Genomic DNA, 25,449 nt, shown 5'->3' on the forward strand with positions numbered 1-25,449 from the left:
TCACATACATAAATATGGACTTGTGAAATTGGACTGTTCATGCAGTAACATGGCATCATAAACTATTCTCAGTTTGAGAAACTGTGTCAATAATGTATTAGCTTCATTTAGAAGGTACGCTTGTGTTGGTGGTGGGGAACAAGTAAAGGACACTCATACACACACCTGTATTTTTTTTTTTATGTCTTACGAAGACATTGTGAGCTTCCATGGAAATATTTTAAATGTGTACATTTAGTTCATGTTAAAAACTGTAGTGCTATTCAGCAGATATGTTTTCAAAACCCCCCTGAAATATCATGTTTTTGCTTTTCAAATGTTCTATTTTATGAGGTCACTACTCTAACCAATATTAAGTTTCAAATGAATTTTTTATATATAGAGAAATGTTTATCAAATACTTGCCTTATTTTTTAAACACTATTAAATGCCAGTAGATACTTTAAAACTTCATAACAACTTTGTTAACTGGAGGTTTTGTGGTCACTGATAGTGGTGGAACATCTTTTAGATGATTTTGCTGTTAATATTCATGTGTGATAATGTAGTAACACTGTCTTCATGGTTTTCCTTTCTAACATATTGTGATAAAGACTGAAGAATAGGTCGTGGCCATGGAACAGAGAAATGTTATTTTGTTCATCAAATCAGAATTATACCTACCTACTTAATAAATCATAGCAACTAAGTTTACAAAATATTTGACAGCTTTTCACATCATTTATGAACTACTTAGCATAACTTCAATAACTATAAATATTCTACGTTTACAATTTGCCTCACAAATGAATGGTGAATTAAGAGAACGTTGATTTGTAAGGTATACTTGCTTCTTAGTATGACAATGACATTTTGACTTAATCCATGACTAGGATCATCATTAAGGGAAAGGTACTCCAAGAGTGCTTTTTCAGGTAACACTAAATGACATAATTAAAATTCATTTTTATGTAGGATTTCTCAAAATGCAGGATTTGAACGAACCATGTTCCTTTATATCAGAAGTTTAGCATTTAGATGCAAAGAACCAACGTTTCTGAAATACAAAAAGAGTACATCTAGTATTATTCATTTAGGTATATGCTTACGTTTCCTACAGTACAAAATAAAATATAAGGAGATACGTATAAAAATTGATTTTGTTAGCACTGATCCAGTTAATACTACTAGTGCATCAGAAGAGATGCCTCAAGAGCTTTCAAAATCACTCAGTTGCTATGCAGACATTTGTGTTGCTGATACGGCTATTTCTGATACGTTAACATTTTATGAGTTTGTTTTTGTATTTCACAGCCCATCAATCACCTACCATCCATGTATGCTTTAGGGCAAAACATATTAAGGTCATTCACGGGATGAAAACGAAGTTTTTACATTGTACCATCTGATCATCAATTTTTAAATCTCTTTTCCTAAAAGGTGCAAGTACAAAGTCTAGAGTTTTGTTTTTGTGTGGAAAACAATAAAAATTGGGAGTAAGGGGAGTGAGGATTCTAAGTAAGGGGTACAGATACTGGAAAAAGAATTTTTTAGGAAAAAAAAAAAATTAAAAATTCAGACCAAAGTGGGTTGGTCTGAGGGAAAAGTCTGCAGGCACAAAGAAAGCTGCTGACTAGCATGCCTCACGATGGTATTAGTTACCATGTCCTTTTACATTTTTTTTTAATACTAGAAAGAAAGCTTATTTCTTTAAGATGCTGAACTTCTAAATTTGCTTTGTTGGAAAAAATAGAAATAGGACCACATACCAGTAATGTTTTGGTTTTCTTATAAATCACCATCTTTTGACAATATTATATTTACTTTAGTCATTGTGTCCAATTCTAGAGGCCACCTCCCAGATGGGCTACACAGTAGGTAAGGCTTTTTACAGGATTTCAAAAATGTCCATCATTGACAATCTCTATCAAAATGGTAAAGTAAAATGTGCCTGCCCTAGGACTCAGCCATCACACTCCCAGGCGCCCATCATTCAGAAATAACAGCAATGTGAAACGGTCTGGGCTCAGTACTGCTCAGTACAGTATGTTTTGTAAGAGCAAAATGCAGAAAATGAGTTAGCCTCCATTAATAAGGACTGAGATGATATATTTTGTGACATCTGTGGAACAGAATATCATCAATACTATCAGCTGTTAAAGGAGATAAAACTTCATATATTAGCTTGGAAAATGTAGTTAAATATTAAAATAGGAAATTTCATGTAAATGCATCTGTATTTATATGCCTGCTATATATATTATCATTTAAAGAACTGTATACACAAAAAATTCTGGAAATACATGCATGACACTCCTTATGGTAGATATTTCTGGAAAGTAAAATTGGGAGTATAGGAAATCATTTACACTTTATTTTAAATATGTCAAAAGAAGAAAAAGCAAGATAAAGAATAATTTTTCTTTTATAAAAGTATTTTTTTGCCTTTTACAACTTATAAAAATCACACACAAAATTTAAATAATACACTGCATAACCATATAGCCATAACCTAAGTATAACTATTGTTAAGCTTACTTTCTATTAAAAAATTTTTTTCCTCAGTAAACATGTGCTACTTTTATAATTAATTAAGAAATATTGATGGGCCGATTATAAAGTAACTTGGAAATTTTTTTAATAAGAAAAGCTTTCTTCCCACCAAAAAAGTAGTTCACTTTTGTTTAACATGTAACTCGTCTATCAGCCATCCTAACACATATCCAGTTACCACTGTCCACAGAGATGTGTAAGGCTTAAATAGGGGTTTCATTAAAAGCATCTTTTATAAGAGAGTCTTTTCTTCCCTTCCTTCACAGATCTTAAAGATTTATAAAAATTGATGACTAGTTACTAATTCTAGAACAGTCTTCTACATCTCTTCCCTCACTTACTCATTGTGTCCATTTTATTCCATTATCCACTTGAGGTTGTAAGTCTCACCTTAGCTAAATGATCCCTTCAACTGACCTATTCCACACCAGTTCTGACTGTCCCCGCAGACCATGAAGTGATGTCACCGTTGTAAGCCATAGTCTCTTAAGAGATTAGGTAGTGCAGGTTCTCACAATTGCAACCTGGCTGCACACTGCCATCTGAATCCTTAACAGACAGATAAATATATTCGTGGAAAATACCTACAAGCAGAGGTACCTGCTCTTAATTTGCAAAAGGCGAGCATTTCTAATCCTGTCTAGATGCTTGAATAGTGTTTAACAAACAGAAGGACCTGATTATCACCCCAAATTTGGCAAGTATGCTTAAAGCAAAGTTCCTCTCCACATCCCACAACTTCACAGAGATGGTATCATGAAAAGAACAGATTTCTCTGTTTTCACTTTGTACCCAGAGACAAAATTCTGACCTTTTTCTTTCCCGGACCCAGAGACATATGTGTTTGTGGTACTACAATTAGGGAAATAATTCTTTGAAGTACTTAATGCCAAATACTGTATCTGTATGAAATTTTGTATGTATGTTTCAATATCTTTTGAATATGAAGCAGAATTTGGGAAAAAGATCTGGCTCTTTAAACCCAGACGCTCCAACAAAAATAAGTAACTCAAAATGTAAATACATTTTTAATTCACAAGATGATTTTTTTTAAAGGAAAGTAGAAATAAGAATCAGTGAACTAAGCAATAAGCTTCCTTTACCTTCTGAAAGACCTACTGAATTTCAAATGATAATGTTAGTTTGACATTTTATCATCCACAACAGACTCATCAGAAGTAGAAATCAATTTGCTTTCAAGATCAAATTCTGTGCTAGGGGCTGGTTACATAAATCACAGGTTTCTGATTTCATTGAAAATCATGGATTGTTAAGTCTCTACTTGTGCATACTATTAAGTAACATTGTCATATTATATAATAGTTGTACATAACTATATACGCAAAGGTATGATGTATATAAAAAGCACATTTCAGAAACTGAAGGGTGAATGGCTTACAATCCAAAAATATAAGTACAAATTAAAATTGCTTCCTGTGCAATACCTAAGAAAAGTGTTTTAGAATAAAAGAATCATTTTATTTGATCATCCAGCAAAGCCCTTGATTATTTACAAACCAGGGAGGATTAGCACAATAAAGCTACTTGGTTAACAATCCCAACTTCTGCTCTTATCCTATCAGCAAGTAATTAAATTCATAGCCACTGGCTAGAATCCCCACTGGCTGAAGCAAACTGAAACATACTCTATGAATTTCACATTAACACGTGAGTCTATTTTCTTTGTAAACTGGTCAGATTTTCAGGACAGCAGGCCACATTCTAGAGCTTGGGAGGCACAAAGACTATTTCAACAAACCAAGACTTAACTAGACTGCTTAACTGAGCAGGCGGTGACAGCGTAACGCTGCCTGTGAATAGACGTGCTAGGATCTTGGTACAATTTCTCCTGGTTTCTTCTATTCCTCTTAAACCACCTCTCTCCTTTTTACTGTTTGCCCACTTTATTCCACTATCCATTTGAGGTAAGTTTAATCTTAGTTAAATGATATCTTCTGGTGGCTCAAATGGTACAGAATCTGCCTGCAATCCAGGAGACCCAGGTTTGATCCCTGGGTCAGGAAGATCTCTTGGAAAAGGAATGGCAACCCACTCCAGTATTCTTGCCTGGAGAATTCCATGGACAGAGGAGCCTGGCGGGCTACAGTCCATGGGGCTGTAAAGAGTTGGACACGACTAAGTAACTAACACTAACCATAAGCCTAAGTCCCCATTTTATTTTGTTAAAGCTGTTATTGATAAAAGGAATTTCACTTCGATTGTACCCTTCATTCTTTCTAGTGACTTATATGGAACTTAGCATGTTCTACTCTATAAAGGGATCTACTATTCCCACATACATTGGGGAAATTAGATTCTTATTAGCATTCTTGAATATGGAGATATCTTGGTTGAAGGCATTGGTATTTCCCTTGTAGCCACCAGCACTCTGATAGTAACCCTTTCTGCACAGTAGCCATTCAGGTGTCACTCTCTCGGTGCTGGGCTGATGAGGGATAGCACTCCCAGTGGCTCTATTTTGCTGCTAATCTTGCCTGTATACTAAGCCTCTTAAATAAATGCCCATCAGGAGATATTTAGTTAAATGGAAAATTTATTTTAACTTTCATGCTGACGAAGGTACATCTTTGCTTTTTAAGGAATAAACCTCATTTGAGAGAGATTTTTTTTTTTTTAAAGCCCACGTCTATGGTGATTGGTAGAGCCACGTTTAAAATTCCATGCATTTCTTTTAACTGGATAGTTACTAGTTACTATGGCATATCTACGTGTAAAATCACACATATGGTAAATACAGTAAACTGTGCCCTTTCAATTCCAAGCAATTCACAGAAAATGTGCAGTGTAGTAAATCTGTGGTATACCATAATGAGTAGAATATCCATTTGACACAAAACTTTCAAACAATTTGGGATACAATACTAACATCAAATTGTCATCAAATGGACTTCTTAGATCAGCTCTTTAATTTTTTTCATTTTCATTAGGTACTGAGACAATGCCACTCAGCTGTATAGTTTAGCTCTCTCTACCATTCATCATTTTGGCATAAACAAGATTTAGGTGAAAAAAGGCAAAATGGAGTTAGCCTTGCAGTAACAATGCTGAACAAAACACCCCTCAGCAGGAATAATATTTTTCCTCTGTTGAAGCACTTAATGTTCTTTAAGAAACAAGCATATATTTCTTATCCTCAATCACTCTGAGCATCTCCTCAGCAAGAAACCTAAACTGGTTAGTGAAATTTAGTAAAGGTAACATACAATTTTTTCCCTTGTTTTTCTCTTCCCTTCCCCTTTCTTTCAGAATAACACAGACACAAATTAATAGAGAAATAGATTAAAAAAATGTATTGTTTCCCAATGAGATGAATGAGGTAACATTCCATCCATCTACTCATTCACTTTATAAGGTAAGAAACTGGATTCTTTCCAGATAGGTGTCATTGAAAATAATCAACTGTGCTAATAAGCTCATAAAAATGGCAAATATTTTTAAGACTTTAGGTTTTCCAAAACTTGAAGGAAAAATTATTTTTTTCCTCTTTCCACCCCACCTCAGATTTTCACAAAGAATATAATTTCCTTTCAAGACATATGTTCTGCTGAGTCTCAGTAATAATAAGGAAGATAAACAACTGTTAGAAATCAAGTGATATAGTCACCTCTCATGGCGGTGTCATTGGGGCTATAAAACTTTCAGGAAACACTGTGTTCTGGACAAGATGAGTCGTGCTTCTTACCTGGTGTTTGGAAATTAAGGCGCCTCAGTTCTACTGGGTCTGTTGGATGGTGTGAAGGGACCTCCTTACTATTTGGTATGCTGCTCTTTCTAGAGTCAGATTCTGCCCTCTTCCTATAGGGAGAGAATAAAATTTAAGAATAAAATAACCAAAAAACCTGAAACCGATTTAAAAAAGTAAACGATTATGTATGTGTTGCCACCCTACCCTGCCCCACTCCTCCCCCCCACCCCCGTCCCCCTTTGTAGTTTTAAAACTTTCTGACCTTTCTGACTTTGTTAAGCTAACTTTTTTCTCTCCTGGCCTACAGTATTTCCTCATGTCTGAAAATTTTAAGTGGATGATCTGTAAGTCCTCCTTTAGCTCTGGAATTAAATAATTCAGAGACTCTGCCTTGGAGGTGCCAGTGAGATAGGTTTGGAAACTTGGTCAGCTTTTCTTCCTTGTCCACTAGTTCTCTTTGGGAGGAAAAGGATAGAGTAACCCTAATAACCAATACTATGATTGTAGTTACCATGGAAATAAACTCAGAAACTACTTGGCCTCAAGCTAAACAGCTAAATCTGCCCCCCTCCTTTTTCCTGCAGGATTCATGACCAGTGACTACAAAGTGGACCTGCATTGGGTTTTCCCATAACCAGATAAATGCAGGAAGTATATTTCTAAGAGTTCAAGTTACCCTAATATGTGGATGGAGAATCAGGACCACACCAAACCAGCATCCTTTTTCTCTTTTAAATTCCAAGGAAAAAGCCATGTTGCCTGTTTATGGTGTCAAGGTAAGTATCTTTGCTTAAGGTGTCATGATGTAATTTTAAAAAATGTCTATGCAACAAATGTCAGGCTTTTCATAAGATTGCTTTATCCATGTTTTTTCCAGACAAATAATCACAGCTGCTTCTGCTGCTGCTAAGTCGCTTTGGAGACAGAGTGGTACCTAAATACTTTCCTTTAGTTGAATTAGATTAAAAACTCACTTAACTAAGGGAGAACTTTTCAAACAGTGGTTTCTTCCCAATACAGATTCTAGCAATCTCCAGGCTAGAGTCATTATCTTAGCATCTCATCCTGCTCAGAGCAAAGACATTCTTATCTGGGAGGAGGGGGCAGCAGTGGGTAGGAACTCTCTCTGTCCCTTTTGGATATGACTGTGGTACAGCTCATTAGTGTTGCTGTGGCAATGGGCTCTCATTCAATGCCACCCAGGTCGTTCCATGGTTAGCTAGAGGGCTCCTGTTAAATAGCCTTTCTTCCCATCTCTGCTCATCTGTATAGAATGAAACCAACCAGAGGATGAAGGGAAGACTGATGCGAAGGGAAAGTATACTTGATTTGCTCAAGTGCAGTGCCTTTGGCAAAATGTTCTCAGTGCGATGAATTTTGGGGGGTGAGTCCTGTTAAGACACATTGTTCTCTCAGAACCTTGGATTAACCTGTCTCAGGATTTACTGTTTCTACCTAAAATTCTCAAGTATAGCCTTAGGACAGAGCGTACTGCCAAACATACTACCAGTCAGAGGAAAGCAGTGAATTGGAGGCATGTCAGAGGAACTGGCAGCTCCAGTTATATGGAGTGGAAAATGAGAAGGAAAGAAAAAGAAGAGATGGAAAGCTGGTGAGAGGTATATGAGAATGAAGAGAAAAAGGGGCTAAGAAGACAATGTGAAAGGAGAGGACAACCACTTGCAGAGTAGAAAATGGGACTGTGTTGATGCTGTGGGTATTAGCCTCATGACACAGAGACATGCTTTACTATCGAAGATAAATTGGTTAACAAAACACCACCAAGTTTGGCCAGTCAATCAATCTCAAGTGTAACAAACATATGGTTGGTCTTTTCCAAGTAATCCCAGTAGCCCTTCTCAGGTTTTGGTCTTTTCACAGTCTGGCACATTTTTTTTTTTTTTTTCACTTATGTGCCAGATATGATGCCTAAAATCTGGATTTGTATCCCTTTTCAGAATGGCTCTACAGTCTGTCTTGCAGTGTTATGGAAGCCACGTGAAGAAATATCTGGGCAAGGAGACACTGTTACAGGTATTGGGGGACATCCTCCTTATCTTCTGTTGTGCTGAGGCCAGATTGAGTGGCAGTGAGGCAGAGGGAGAAAAAAGAACACTCTGCAAAGACATTTAGTCAATTTCTTTGGTACCAGGAAAGCTAAAATCCTATCTTGTTGCCCAGTGAGTCTTGGAAAACCCAGATCATGAGACTAAAATGACAAGTTGCTCTTGTAACAAGTGGGAGGGGTGTCCTGACATTTACTAACTAACTTTTCCCTCAATCTGTCGAAATAAGATAATCTCTAAGAAACCAGTTTCCAAAACTCCTAGCCAGCTAAGGAAAATCAGCTGTTTAAATTTCATCCTGCTTCATCTTGTTGTGATGATCACCGCACGGGTAATTCTGACTGCCCACACTTTACCGCATGGTTTCTAAACAGAAATGTGTTAAAATGTGAGTTTTCTAACAAAGAATTTCTAAGGAAGATTTGCAGGATGAAGAATTCGATCATCATCAGAAACAACGATTGTTTTTAAAAATGAAATTTACTGTTACAAAGTATTAAATGGCATATAATGGTCTAAAGCAAGCCCAGTATGAACATCAGGAGTGACATTTCTTTTTTTCTATAAGTTTTCAGAGATCTCATTATTCTCAATTAGAAAAAAATAACAAATAGTGACTAGAAACAGATTCTGAATATTGCCTTGCTATTTTTTTCTATCAGAATTATAAATTCCTAGGCTAAGTTTATTTCTTACAGCGAGAAGTATCTACCATGGGCAGGCATTATCTGCGTGAAAAGAAAATAGAAAAGCACATGACATTTCAGATATGGCAGAAAATGCTAATTGTATAAAAATGTTTTTATCTGGGCTGTGAATAATGTACAACAAAAACACTGCTCTGTGGTCGCAGTGGGGTTTTATTTTCATCTAGTCTCACCTGCTCTGCATATGAAGTGGGGAACAAAAACACAGGGGCATGGTGTGGAAGATCGTAACTACTGTATTTGGAACAAAAATATTCAGACATATACATAGAGGCTTTTGGAAGAAATGTATTCATTTAATAGAGATTTCAAAGAAATCAGTTCACAACGATTCTGACGTCCTCAAGAACAGAAGCCCAACTTTGCCACTATTTGTCTGTGTCTCCTCGGGTAAGTCAACTACAAACCTAACACATAATTTCTTCACTTATAAAACAGGGGAGGAGGGTTAGATGATGTTAAGTTTTGGTCCAACTCTCTTGATTGATAGAACAAGAAGGTAGTGATGAAATTGTGAAATGTGGACAGCTTTATAGTGAGAGGTAGATCTCTGAGTATATTAAGTGGATTCAAAGTGTTTTGACTTTTGCCTTAAAAAAACTGTTTGCGTGTGTTTTCCTGCTGGATTTCCTGCACAGCTTCTCCGAGGTACTCAGTTTGCTGTCAGTGAAAGTGTAACGCAGCTTGTTGACCAGTGTTACGTGGTTTTAAGGAAAATAATGTAGTGGTGATTCTCTGGTATGCATCAGAGTCACCCAAGAGGGCTTGTTAAACTACAGGCTGCTGGACCAACTCCCCAGAGTTTCTGATTCAGTAGGTCTGAGGTCAGTGGGATCAAGAATTTGTGTTTCTATCAAGTTCCTAGGTGATGCTGATGCTCTTGCTACTTGTCTCCATAGAGAACCACTGGAATACAACACTGGAAGGGAGGCAGGTTAGATGGGCATCGAGGTCCTTTGCTTAATTTTAATCAGGAATTCATACATATGTGTGTGTGTTAGAAAGCTGAAGGATTAGCTTGGACTGATCAGTAAATAAGCAAGCAATATAGGAATGATTATTATTGCTATTATTCTTCAAGGCTGGAGGACAGGGAAAACAATTTGGAATTAAATATAAATTTTTACTAAAGTACTGCCGTCGATATTAGCAGGGTATAAAAATGTTAGTATTCCTGTACAAAGGGTCTTGAGATCATAGTTTCAGTAAAAACAAACAAAACAAAACGAAAATGACTCACATTAACACATACAAATGCTCAGTTAACCTTGACTACAAACAAAACTCAGAGACAGGTTTTACTACCTTCTAAATTTAATCTATTTTACATCATACATAAACTACCTCTTCCTGAGTCATTTTAATATAAAAATTACTTTTTATACCTAGGCATTGTCCATGTTCCCTTTGCCAGTTTCATCTTTTATATCCAACCTCCACCATTACCCCCTCAATACCTCCAAAGTCTACCTGTGTGGTTTTTTTTTTTTTTTTTTTTGCACTGAGCATTAAAGGGGATTGTTCTCTATTCCTCACCTGTCAGGTTTACTGCTCCAATTTAATGCAGCAAAAAAGAAAAAGAGAGGCTAAATGTTAGTTGGCCAATGGTAACGAGAGTAACCATGACAACCAAGATTTAACAGCTCAAAATTAGGGACATACACTGACACACATTAGAAAATGATAGCATATCAAAATATTTCAAGGCCTCTAATCAATCATGAAGCAAATGGAGGACATGAGAGTACATGGCTAAGCAAAGCATTTGTGTGTGTATTAATGTCAGATTCACTTTTATTCATCAACCTACAAAACACTACCACAATTACTTATATACTAGGAAGAGTTTAATGGTAGAGATATTTGATTTTTAAAAAACATGCCATGAGACAACAACTAATGCACTTAATGGGAATATAACATTATCCCATATAAGAAATTTAGTTCATTAAAAACAAGCTTCTGTTAAGAGGTACATCGTTCCTTTAAAATACCTGCAAATTGCACTGCCCTGCAGAAGAATTTGCACAATTGTATAATACACCACAAGGTAAGAAGTGGCAGAGATGAGTTCTTCACACACATTTTGGCAAGTAAGGTGATTGATTATAAATCTTGTTTTTCAAGTAAAAGCTTAAATACATTGTCAGTGTTGGAAAATATAATACTCATCATTATATCTACAGAGCATAACCCATCTATATAGCTGTGCTAATCCAGAAAAGCAATTTATTACCAGCCACTGACATGCCCCGTATGTTCCTAGTCACAGACGCACTACTGTACGTGAACACTTCCAGCTCGCTCTCATTGGCACTTTCACCTGTGATAATGATGACTGTTTAACCATGTTCTTTATGCAGAAAGTATAACCTTCACCTAAAAAGAATTCATCTAAATAGTCCTCATGTTGCGACAAACTGCAAAATGTTTTGTGAGTTCTCAATTGCAAGAAACAAAGGTACCAGGTCTACCTCATTGCCAAGGAACTATATACCCAGATTGCTACAATAGCTTCCCTTAAGGTAATCCAGTCCATAGCTTTTGAAAAGTACAAAGTCCACATTTAAACTGTACAAACACACACACATACAAAGTGAATAATGAAAATGATATCAGACACACAGGTTCTTTTGATTCTTAAAGTGGTTTAGCTAGTTACGCCAAGTTTTTAAAAATCCTACAGTGTTCCTAACTTGGCTTATTTTTAATCAGTGACGTCATCTGTGAATCCCTTGTAAGAAAACCTATTTCTCTGACAGAGTGAAATACTTTGTGAATTGCCAGTTTTGTGCATGAAAAGGCTGTTGAATACTAGGATGAACCACTGCATACTCTCCACGTCATTCCTCTGCCACAGAAACGTCAGCCTTACTGCACATGGGGACATATTTTGTGCAAATATCTATGAGTTTAAATCTTTTGGATTTTAAATTGCAGGCTAAGGATTTCATTACAGCTCTTGCCAGTCAAGATGAAGGTGATCATGAGAGATGGAATACATAAGAGGAGGGAAGTTTATCTATCACTAAAAATGTGATTATTCAGTAGCCCTCTGTGCCATGCACTTGCCTTGGCACAAGGAAATACCATGAGGAATAAGACGGAGTCCTTGACCTACAGTTTAGAGGGCACAGAAAGCCATGGAAATGGGCAATGGCAGTAATGTGGTAGGTTCTATGATAAAGATAAGCAGAAAGTGCTTTAGAAGTGTAGAGAAGGGGACCCTAAGGCAGCCGTAACTGCTAAAAGAAAGAGGACACGAGGTGGACACTCAGAAAGGCTTTCATTTAGTAAGTGGATTTTAGCTTCTAAAGCGTGAGCGAGTTTGCTGGGTCAAGACAAGTGCCTGTGGAATGAGTAGGAAGGCTTTCGGAAGGACCTCCTCAATGGCAAGAAGGCACAGCCCAGTGTGGATGCCTATTTCTTCATAGCATCTCAAAATAGTCTGGACTCTAGTTTTTTCCTTGATGATACCATGGAAATGCATGTAGGGCTGATTCAAAAAGAACATTACAGAGGTAGAGTCCACAGGGAGCCACTGTGGGATCTGGGAAAAGGAGAAAAAGGAAAGGTCTACACCTTAGTCACATCTTCCTCATGGTCTTCACACATGAACGTCAGAGGTGGGGATGGAAATTATTTACTCTCTACAGTGTCCACTCACATTAGACTATTACTACTGAAGAATGACAATTTGGTCTAAACCGTGCCTTAGTGCTTTCTAACATCCTAATCCATTTTTTCCCTTTCATAGTATACAACAAATACTTATCCATCTTGAAATGCTTTTCAGAGATTTACATTTTAAGAATATTTTCTATAGAAATAATCCCTGAACAGTTTTAGAAGTAATGGTTGAAAAGTCTTACAGATGTAGCAGATGTGCAGGGTAGATGAACATCAAAGAACATTCAATTACTTTATGAATTCTTTTTTCTTTGTAGGGGAAGATAGATGAAGGGCAACATGGAGTCATTTAGAAAACATACACATGCACTGAAGGGAAAAATAATACAATGTTAATTCTATTACTTGACTTTTTAGGTTCTCATATTTAAAAAAGGTCCATTATCTAATCTATGTACTTATTTTAGAAGTGAAGAAACCAGGGCCTGGAGTGCTGGCATGACTTTCTATCCCCTACAGCCGCTAGTTAAAAGCTGGGACTTGAACTCAGGTTACCTGCTTCCTAATTTATTTTTTTTCTAAACTTTGCTTCATCTTCTCTCTGAAGTTTAAACTGTTAAATCACTGCACATGTATCACAGATACAGGCCAGAATTAAAAAAAAAATCTTAGTGCAGGAAAATTAGCAAAACCTACCAAACATTTCATTAATACTATTCTGATGGCCCTTTATGACCCTTACAAAGCCTCAGTGATATGTTTTGTTATTGATTATCAATGTATTATGGGTTTTAGCACATTTAAAACAAAGTCAAATGAACAGAATGCAAATGAAAATAACTGCTATTCCATATTACTATAATTAATAGAAGTAAATCTCCTCAACCAACTCAGTGAGATTTATATTTTCATATGGACAAACCATCCACAGCTATAGACCTATTCCTAACAAAGGTAGTCTTGTAAACAGGTGTATATTACCAACAGGATTATCAAGATACTGTGAGTCAGCAGTATTACATACTCATCCCCTAATTAATAATAGTAATGATGATAATCAATTCTGAGTGATTACCAATGACCTGTGTATAAACTGAAAAGCACCTAAAAAGAGAGGTATAGTGTTTGTTATATAATTTTCTTTGCTCAGATTCCAAGCTATTAGAGACACTATTCATTGCCTACAGAAGATTTCCTCTTGAAATGTTTCATGATAATCAGGAAGGACATTGTTGGGTCTACTTGAGTTTCAAGTCAGGAATGTTCTTTACTGCTGAAGCAAGCATTTCTATTTCAGAAATGCTTCATGGGCTTTCAGATGGTTAGCTAAATATACTTAGCATTTGAGTGTGTGCATTTCCCAACAATTGCTGTAGACAATGCTCACATATGCATACACTAAAATGCAACTTAAATAGCCATAATATCTTTAAATATGATGCCTTTTTTGTAGGATTAGGAAACATTAAAAACTGAGTTGTTATTTTCCAAGCACATGTGGATAAAGAAAACAATTACCAAAGTTAGAATCTTATTTCTCCATATTAACGTAACTAGTTTACAAGGCCATGCACATATCTATTAAAGGGCATGACTTAATGATAGCCAGATAGATCCTCATAAAATACAACTTTAAAAAAGTAAGCATCTTTTTCATTCTGAGTAATAACAAATGTCATGTGATGTGATCTAGAAACGCAGTTGTCAACAAGCAATTTTCTGCTCTGACCCCACAGCAGGATGTCAACATATAGTCGTTTTCTGTAAAACATATATTTTTTACTTTTTTCTTATTGTATTCTCTTTTGGTAATAAGTGCAGTACATAAGAAGCAAAGGGTACTAGCTCTTGCCTGCCTGGACTCACATGGGATCTTTTACTGTTCTGGGGCATGTGGGAACCTTGAGCTTTCAGGCCTTAGCTCTTACACAAGACACACTGTGATCAAATACAACAGGCTCCTTACCAGACACACTGATAAGATACAGACTGGAAGGGGGTGACTGAACCATCAACTAAGATATTCTGGCCTTCAATCATTTGCTTTTTCAGCCATTGTAGGGAGTGGACAATTGAGTAATGGTAATAATTAGGAAAAATAATGATTATCTTCATTCTTTCTAATTCTGAAAGAGGATAGGTAATTTAATGCACTAGGATTGTAAACTTCTTCAACTTGACTTTTTTTTTTTTCTCAGCCCTGGAATGTGATTGGAAAACACCCTCAGAAGAAAGCTAGTCAAAGGAGCAGTGTCTTGAAAAGTACTGTTTTGAATCAAGAGAAGAGCTTAGGGAAAAGAAAAAAAAAAAGATCTATTTGGAGAACAAAGGAATGCAGGTAGGAATAATTAATGTAAACCAATGAAAAGAGTTACAGGAGTAGGAAAAAGAAATAATGAAGATAAGATTGTCAGATTAAACATGTAAGCAAGAATCAAAATGAAGACATTCTCATCTAATTTTGAAGGTCAAGGTTATGGATGGTGGTTTAGTTGCTAAGACGTGTCCAACTCTTGAGACCCCCATGGACCATAGCCCACCAGACTCCTGTGTTCATAGGCATTCTCCAGGCAAGAATACTGGAGTGGGTTGCCGTTTCCTTCTCCAGGGGATCTTACTGACACAGGAATCAAACTCAGGTCTCAAAGAGAAATTATCTTGCAGTAGAAGGAAGAGAGTACCTTCACAGTAGCGTTCTAAAAGATGACACACTACAAAGGAAAGCAGGAACACAGATTGAATTGCATGACAATAAAATTTGGATTGGAAGAAAAACTGATATAAAGGAAGGTAATTCAGTCACTTTGAATATTATATTTTTTTAGTTCAGGAAGAAGTTAGAGGAAAAATAATTACTGTGTTTTCTATCCAACTAAGCAGGGACCTAGGGGACAAAATCTTACATGTAATGGAGACAGATATAGGATTGACAAAACAGCACAATAGAAAATATGGGTTAGTGTGGATTATTTGCATCCCGCCTGTAGTCAAAGACACTAAGAAGGAAAATGGTACCTTGGATTTCCTCTTGGACACAGATGAGAATTCAATACTGAAGATGTGGAATAAGCATTAGAACAAAAATGGGAAAGGGAAAAAAAGATGGGAAAGGGAAAAAAAGTTCATCTTCTTCCTCTCTTTTCTTTCTTTGATCTTCAATTTTTAGCTACTTTTGCTAAATTTTGAGAAATAGCTACAGAACAAAATCTCAGTACTCGGGCAAGTTTAATAGTATAGTACTGGTATGGAGCAATTAATGATCTAATTTGCTTCGGATTATCTGCTTGCGAATGTAACAACGTCTCAACTGTCATGCAAAGAACTCATACTGTGTAAGCACCTCAGAAGATGGAGATTGGATCTATGCCTGCTGGGCAACAGAGTCTATACCACACACTGAATGAGCTCAGTCCTTATATTTTGTTCTAACACTAATGGATACATTTCTCCCCCCAGTGATTACTGGAAATATTTTTACCAAGATCAACCACATAATGACCATGGAAGGATGATAAAGTCCTTAAAAACAAGGCAGCCCCCAAGACTGCAACAGAGGCATAGGGCAAACCTACCTTTTATAAAGAAGAATAGCTATGACAATGCAGATGATAAAGACCACTGCGAGCACAGGACCTACAACCCAAATCAAGCCTTCTTCTTCATCTGTGATTGGCTGTGGATCCAAATCCATTGACACAACAGGATCAGAGTAAGGGCTGGTTGCATACATCTTCTGAGGAAAAACAGAGTCTATGTTAGTTATAAAATAATGACTTTCTAGACAGTGTCTTCAGCATTAGAAGAAGCAAAGATTCAAGACATTATGGATTTGATGATAGTAGTTTTAAACTATTTAAAAGGTGGAGGGAAAGGAAGAAAAGTTTTGCAATCTAAATTTCTTTATAAAGTTATAATAAAATAATTTTTGATAGTATTCATTTTCATAGATACCTTTTCACTGGGATCTATATATTGGAATAGCAAACGATCTTATGAAGTGTAAGTACCAGTAAATTGACCAATCACAAAATATTCAATGAGCAACTTACATTGTGCCAATGTATTACATACAATATGAAAAATAAAAATATATAGTTCCAACTCAAGATATAATCACTCAGTAAATACTTACTTATATAGCAAAATATACGTATTTCATTAAATATTATGAAATACTTTTATACATTATATACTATAATGTGCAGTCTTAAGTATTGCACATTAAAGTCTAAAACGTCAAAAGAAAAGTTCAGTAATCAAATTATATAGATGAAAGATACATATGAAAGTGATAATATGGCTTTCTAGAACATAAAATTTTGAGGACTAAAAGGATTTAGCAGTTTCTATATAATTTTATTACAGTACTGCTCAGAGGTTGATATGATTAGTCCCAATAGAAAACTGATAAAGAGAAAAGAAAACCTTATACACTGCTGAGGGGAATGTAAATTGGCACAGCTCTTATAGAAAGTAGTTCTTGGTTCCTCCAAACGTTAAAAATAAAACTACCATATAACCCAGCAATCCCACTCCTAGGTTTATATCTAAAGAAAATGAAATCACTGTCTCAAAGAGATATCTGCATACTTGTGTTCTCTGCAATACACTCACAATATCTAACACATGGAAGCAACTTAAAAGTTTCTTTTGGATGAATGGACAAATGTGATTATATATACACAGATACACATATGTACACAATGGGATATTATTTGGCCATCAAAAGGAGAAAATCCTGCCAAGATCTTCAATGACAGGGATGAATCTGCAGGGTATTATGTTAAGTACAATAAGCCAGAGAAATACACATTACAATATGAGTTCTGAGGATCTGCTGTGCAGCAAGGTGACTATAGTAAAGAACACAGTATCATATACCTAAAAGTTACTGAGAGTAGATCTTAAACTTTCTCACCATACACACAAGGGAGTTACTTATCTTGATCTTGGTGATCATTCACAGTGTGTATATATAAATCAATATATCAAATCATCACAGTGTACATTTTAAATATGTACCACTATATTTGGCAATTAGTCCTCAGTACCATTGGAAAGATTTATGCAAAAAAATTACTTGGTGAAGGAAGGGACTGAATATACATAAATTCTGCTTCTCTAATATCTAGTTTTGTTCTGTCCTATTTTAGATTATCTTAGAAGAAAATTCTCTTGATTCTGCCCCTCTTTAAAATACTGTCTTTTCCAATAGAGACCAGTCCACAGTCATGAGCTGCCCCACATATTAAGAATAATCTAACAGCTCATACAGCTCAAAAAGAAACAACCCAATAAACAAATGGGCAGAAGACCTAAATAGACATTTCTCCAAAGAAGACATACAGATGACCAACAGGCACGTGAAAGGATGCTCAACATCACTAATTATTGGAGAAATGCAAGTCAAAACTACAATGAGCTATCACCTCACACTGATCGGAATGGCCATCATCAAAAAAATCTACAAATAATAAATGCTGGAAAGGGTGTGGAAAAGGGGAACCCTCTTACACTGTTGGTGGGAATGTGGATTGGAGTAGTCACTATGGAAAACAGTAAGGTGGTTCCATAGAAAACTAAAAATAGAATTACTATATGATCCAGCAGTCCCACTTCTTAATATTCAGAAAAAAACTATTTCAAAAAGACACATGCACCCCAGTGTCCACAGCAGCACTATTCACAATAGCCAAAACATGGAAACAAACAGCCTAATGTCTATCAACAGACGAATGGGTACAGAAGAAATGGTACATGTATAATGGAATATTTGGTTCAGTCGTTCAGTCGTGTCCGACTCTCTGTGACCCCATGAATCACAGCATGCCAGGCCTCCCTGTCCATCACCAACTCCCAGAGTTCACCCAAATTCATGTCCATCGAGTTGGTGATGCCATCCAGCCATCTCACTCAGCCATAAAAAGGAAGGTGCTAAGTCACTTCAGTCGTGTCCGACTCTTTACAACCCCATGGACTGTAGCCCACCAGGCTCCTCTGTCCATGGGATCTGCCAGGCAAGAATACTGGAGTGGGGTGCCATGCCCTCCTCCAGAAAAAGGAATGAAACAGTGCCATTTTCAGCAACATAGAGGGACCTAGAGATTATTATACTAAGTGAAATAAGTCTGACAAAGTGTTACCATATGATAACACTTACATGGGGAACCCAAAATATGACACAAATCAATCTATCTTTGAAGCAGAAATGGATTCACAGACACAGAGAACAGATTTGTGTTACCAAGGGGAGGGGAGGAGGGTTGGATGGGGAGTTTGGGGTTAGTAGAGGCAAACTATTACATTTAGAATGGATAGACAATAAGGTCTTACTGTATATAGCCGGGAACTATACTCAATCTCCTGGGATAAACCAAAATGAAACAATGTACGTACATATGTTTATGTATATACATATATACACACTCACAACTGCCATTGCAAGAGACGCAGGTTCAATCCTGGGTTCGGAAGATGCCCTGGAGAAGGAGATGGCAACCTACTCCAGAAATCCCATGGACAGAGGAGCCTGGCAGGCTACAGTCCATGGGATCACAAAGGGTTAGACATGACTCAGCAACTAATCAACAACTCTCTCTCTCTCTCTCTCTCTCTATATATATATATATATATACACACATATATATGTATATATATATTATGTAACTGAGGTACTAGCTGTACAGCAGAAATTAATACAACATTGTAAATCAACTATTATTTCAATTAAAAAGAAAACCTGTGTCTCCTCACTCAAGCACCACCATAGATCCTATTTTCTCATTTGCTAATCTCACCTTATACAGTTCTTACACATCCAGACACCTTTTCCAGATTAGCCACAGTTGACCAAGCCTTTTTAAAAAACTTTTTCCTTTGTGACTGACAAGGGATTAACTTCCAAATTAAACAGTTGATACAGCTTGATATCAAAGAAACAAACAACCCAATTAAAAAAGGGCAGAAGATTCAAATAGACATTTCCCCAAAGAAGACATACAGATGGCGAAGTGGCACATGAAAAAAAAAAATGCTCAACAGTGCTAATTATTAGAGACAAATCTTAACTAGAATGAGGTATCCACCGCACACCAATCAGAATGGCCATCACCAAAAAGTCTACAAATAAACAAACACTCCTGTACTGGTCGGTGAGCACGTCAACTGCAGCCAGTGGAGAACAGAACTGTGGACGGGCCTTAAAAAACTCAGAATAGAACTACCATATAACACAGTGACCCTACTCTAAGACATTTATCCAGAGAAAAATATAATTCAAAAAATTACATACATGGCAATGCCTACTGCAGCACTATTTACGATAGCCAAGACATGTGAGTAACTTAAACGTTGCTGGATAAATTAATAAAGAATACATATATACACACATCAAAATATTACTATGCATAAAAAAGATCAAAATAATGCCATTTGCAGCAAAATGGCTGGACCTAGAGATTATACTGATCGAAGAAAGTTGGAAAGAGAAAGACAAATATCATAACACTCCATATGTGGAAGCTAATTAAAAAAAATTATACAAATGACCCTATTTAGAAAACAGAAATAGACTCATAGGCATAGAAAAAAACCTACGGTTACCAAAGGGGAAAGAAGCAGGAGACGGATAAATTAGTTAGGGACTACTGTATATAAAATAGATAACCAACAAAGACTGGGAACTCTACTCAATATCTTGTGCTAATCTATAAGGGAAAATAATCTGAACTGGAATAGATACGTGTAGGTATGTACAACAGAATCACTTTGCTATACAACTGAAACTAACACATTGTAAATTAGCTATTCTAGAATTAAAAAAAATAAAAACGCTTTCTTTTGGTTCTAATTCTATACTCAACAGATCCTTCCTGATCTTTCCAACTGACTATGTCTTGTTAACTGTTTCTGAATCCATCTTATGAGCCAGTATTCTTAAATTCTATTCTCTGCCATCTCTTTTTCACTCCTGTGTAGCAAGGTGACCCTAAGCTTTAACTTCCAACCACCATGTAGATCACTTCCCCATTAATGGTCCTGAACTTAGTAACTCTGCTAAGTCCCACCTTCATTTCCAAATTCAATTCCTAGAGATTCCTAAATCTATCCTCAAATTAAGAACTTCAGGTTATTTTTCTGCTTTCCAGATATACCCTCCTTTTGACTTGCTAATTTCTCTTTCTTCTCAACAGCTAGGAATGAAAACTTAATGATTTTATCTGATCAGTTCCCTCCAGTCTCAGCCCTCAGGTTGTCCTTCCATTGGCATAGTACCACTTTTCTCATTATCTCATTCATGTTCACCCAAACCGTACCAAGTTCTTTCCATTAGAAGTCTCTACTGCTACTAGAGCTATTATGCTAAACTGCAGCTGTAAAACCTTCAGGAGGCTCTCTGGTGATTCCTAAATAAAAATCAGATATCTTAGCATTAGTCTTAAGGGCCTCCACAATTTTTTTTTTTAACTTTACCACATATAACATCAGTTCAGTTCACTTCAGTCATTCAGTCGTGTCTGGCTCTCTGTGACCCCATGAACCACAGCATGCTAGGCCTCCCTGTCCATCACCAACTCCCAGAGTTTACCCAAACTCATGTCCATTCAGTTGGTGATGCCATCCAATCATCTCACCCTCTGTGGTCACCTTCTCCTCCTGCCCTCAGTCTTTCCCAGCATCAGGGTCCTTTCAAATGAGTCAGCTCTTTGCATCAGGTGGCCAAAGTACTGGAGTTTCAGCTTCAGCATCAGTCCTTCCAATGAACACCCAGGACTGATCTCCTTCAGGATGGACTGGTTGGATCTCCTTGCATTCCAAGGGACTCTCAAGAGTCTTCTCCAACACCACAGTTCAAAAGCATCAATTCTTCGGTGCTCAGCTTTCTTCACAGTCCAACTCTTGCACCCATACATAACTACTGGAAAAACCATAGCCTTGACTAGACGGACCTTTGTTGGCAAAGTAAAGTCTCTGCCTTTTAATATGCTATCTAGGTTGGTAATGACTTTCCTTCCAAGGAGTAAGCATCTTTTAATTTCATGGCTGCAATCACCATCTGCAGTGATTTTGGAGCCCAAAAAAATAAAGTCAGCCACTGTTTCCCCATCTATTTGCCATGAAGTGATGGGACCAGATGCCATGATCTTAGTTTTCTGAATGTTGAGCTTTAAGCCAGCTTTTTCAGTGTCCTCTTTCACTTTCATCAAGAGGCTCTTTAGTTCTTCCTCACTTTCTGCCATAAGGGTGGTATCATCTGCATATCTGAGGTTATTGATATTTCTCCCGGCAATCTTGATTCCAGCTTGTGTTTCATCCAGCCCAGCGTTTCTCATGATGTACTCTGCATACAAGTTGAATAAGCAGGGTGACAATATACAGCCTTGACATACTCCTTTTCCTATTTTGAACCATTCTGTTGTTCCATGTCCAGTTCTGACTGTTGCTTCCTGACCTGCATACAGGTTTCTCAAGAGGCAGGTGAGGTGGTCTGGTATTCCCATCTCTTTCAGAATTTTCCACAGTGTATTGTGATCCACACAGTCAAAGGTTTTAGCATAGTCAATAAAGCAGAAATAGATGTTTTTCTGGAACTCTCTTGCTTTAACATATTCTATAAAAATAGATGTCTTGCTACTACTACCAAAATGCTCTATTTTCTCTTTGCTGTCTCCAGTTCCATAACATTTAGCTCCTGAAATTCAACTCATCTTCAACACCTCATTTAAATTTTGTCTCCGTTGAAGCTCTCTCTCCTTAACTGGAAATAATCAGTCATTTCACAAAACATAAGTAAAGTAATTTTAACAATTTGAGGTAGTCCTATTTGTTTTTTAATGGTAGTGGTCAAACTCTATTGTGTTTTGATCTGTGTATATGCATAATTTTCTTTAATGAAACTATAAACTCCTTGAAGGTACAGATTTAGATATAATTTTTGTTTGTATGCTTAAAGCAGCCAGTACAGAACTTTTGCATTTAGTGGGTTCCCAGAAAATCTTTGTTGAATAAAATGCTCATTTTTGTCAAATGACTGACATTATTAAAACATGAGACAGTGTACTTATTTTTCCATGATCAGTAAATATACCTATTTTCAGTCTGCATTTTTAAAAAAGTAGGGCATATTTCCTGAATTTAAGTAGGACAAGCTCAGCAGTCATTCTGGAGAATACATGCCCACTAAATGCATATATGCTAGTCTCCTTCCCATTTTCCTCAATATGTCCAAGAAAAAGATTGACTTGACTTTCAGATTTTCCATTGGCCTCAAAAGATTAAAAACTCAATATATTCCAAACCTTCTTAGAAGTAGATAAAAAAGGAAAGATATGTACAGTATAAGGATTTATACAAAGGACTTGGCAAATACATTCTATATCCAAGAAACATGATTCTTTATATAATTGTTTGCTTTAAATTTTCCCCTATTCTGTAGGTCACATTCAAACTATTTGGGAGACTGAAGTAAGCAAAACTCTGTGATGTGAACTTCTCTACCAAGAGCCTTTGAGATAATAATCTTGATTAGTCAAGACAGAAATCTAACCAGAGATTTTTCCCAAAGTGCATCGATTTCCAACCCAAATCAGGAAACAAGAGACATGTGAAAATTAAAAGAAAAATGTAAAATTATACCAATCGTATGAAAAGCAGATTTGTTCAGTATGTGGGGGTAATGGAAAAGGCTAAATGTTAGTCATTCTAAACCAGTCCTTTGATACTCTTAATGAGGCAGTTAATTGGGGGACAGCTCACGTCACTGGTGGGAAGGTAGATATTTTCTGTATCCAAATTACTATCCCATCCTTTCATCACTTATGGAAATCTGGAGTTTACAAAAGACTGTATCACTACAAGAGCATTATATTAGTTGAATGCAAGTCTCTTCTAATAAATGCTGACATGAAAACATAGAAAACAAAGGAAATACTGTTAGTTTTGAAAGTGATGTAGAAAAAGATGATGAAGAAAGGGGCAATTTAGACAACTTATATTTGGAAAGAAATGCTAATTATAAAATTTATTCATATGGTGATAATTTCCAATACTAGTAGAAACATTTGGGAGACATTAGAAACAAGAGTCTCTGACAGTGCATGATCTGGTGAACTTCCTTTTCACTGGAGTCTCTGATCTACCTCAATGCTCTGAACTTGCTTTAGGAAATGTCCTAGAGCTATTTAAAGACAATTTCTTTTAAATATCTAAAAATAATTTTAAAAAAGAATATGATTCCAGCATCCCATGCCCTTGATGCTGTGACTGAAAACCTTCAACTAGAAAGAGAAAGCGTATCCGTACATTAAAATTCCAGGAAGCCTGTCACTTTGTTTTCAAGTGACACCCTGTGTACAAAGGTAAACCAGGCAGAAAGGCTGCCTTTGTGTTTTGATTTTCCACGAGGGAATTCCTTCAGTCATTTGAAGAGAAGCCCCACTATATATGCTAATACCTGATGTGGAGAAATCTTTGATATATCTTAGACTTCCTACAGAGGGCAAGGGCCTGGCTCTACCTAATTGCCATACCTGTCAGTTTTAGGCCCCCAAAGAAGATACAGTTTAGAATATATACATTAAATGTTAATGTGACTAGCCACTTCAAAATCTACCTCCCTCGCATCTACATTCTCGCCCTCTCTGTCTTTTTAACATTCAAAGCAACTGAAGCACAAAACAACGTAAGAGCAAGATGGATTACATAAAAGAAGACAACTCGTTATTTAGAGCACCTTGGGAATCCTCTATTTTATTGAATTATTTTCTAACTTCCTTGGCTTTTCACTGATAAAGTCACTGGTAAATTGCTATAATTTAAGATACAGGCTATGCTTGCCTTTTCCTAGAAAGAACTTCCCTTGAATCTGGGCAGAAAGCACCATGGGCCCACTGGCCGTTCTAGGAGAATAAAATACATAGGATCACCACTCCCCTCTTAGTGGATCTTTTCAAATACTTGGAAATATACTATGTTTAATCTCAGAGTTTGTTAGTTCCTATTGTAATCACACAGGCTAAGCTCTATTAGGTATTTTGCAACAACATACCTAGTTTTAAATACACACACACACACACACACACACACACACACATATTTGAGAACAGTCAGTTTAAGAGGATAAGCAATGAGAAAAGAGATGAGCAATGATAGCTGTCACCTTTCTATCCAGACGTGTGTCACATTAAGATTCCTATAAAAGGCATCCAAATTGAAAAGGAAGAAGTAAAACTGTCACTATATTAGATGATATTATAGTATATATAGAAAACCCTCATGTCTCCACTAAAAATATTATCAGTAGTAAATGAATTCAATAAATTTGCAGGATACAAAATTAATATACAGAAATTTGTTGCTCTTCTATATACAAATAATGAACTATCAGAGAAAGCAAGAAAACAATCCTGTTTAAAACTGCATCAAAAAGAATATAAAACCTAGGAATAAACTTAACCAAGGAGGTGAAGGACCTATACTCTGAAGACCTATACTATAAAACACTGATGAAAGAATTTGAAAATGATAAAAAGAATTGGGATGATGTCACATGTCCTAGGATTGGAAGAACTAATATTATACAATGTCCAAACTACTGAAGGTAATCCACAGACTTAATGCAAACCCTATCAAATTACCCATGGCATTTTTCACAGATCCAAAACCAAATAACCCTAAAATTTATATGAAACGACAAAAGATTCTGAAAAGCCAAAACGATATTGAGAAAAAAAAAAGAACAAAGCTAGATGAATCATGCTCCCTGACTTCAGACTACATTATAAAGCTACAGTAATCAAAATCACATGTT

General features: G+C 36.4%; 1 protein-coding gene across 9 annotated transcripts in view; it reads right to left on the reverse strand.

The window, feature by feature from the left end:
- Window positions 1–25,449, reverse strand: part of PTPRD (protein tyrosine phosphatase, receptor type, D) — a 572,360-nt gene that overhangs the window by 131,727 nt on the left and 415,184 nt on the right. For 7 of the 9 annotated variants that reach the window (XM_010856985.1, XM_010856991.1, XM_010856992.1 and 4 more), the window contains 2 exons: window positions 16,214–16,374; window positions 6,236–6,348 (listed from right to left, as the gene is read on the reverse strand). In XM_010856985.1, coding sequence (XP_010855287.1) covers window positions 6,236–6,348; window positions 16,214–16,374 — 274 coding nt within the window. The remainder of the gene's footprint in view (window positions 1–6,235; window positions 6,349–16,213; window positions 16,375–25,449) is intronic. The other 2 variants (XM_010856989.1, XM_010856987.1) reach the window with 1 other exon arrangement.

Source organism: Bison bison, unplaced genomic scaffold, assembly GCF_000754665.1.
Source record: "Bison bison bison isolate TAMUID 2011002044 unplaced genomic scaffold, Bison_UMD1.0 scf7180017864376, whole genome shotgun sequence".
Lineage (NCBI taxonomy): Eukaryota > Metazoa > Chordata > Mammalia > Artiodactyla > Bovidae > Bison > Bison bison.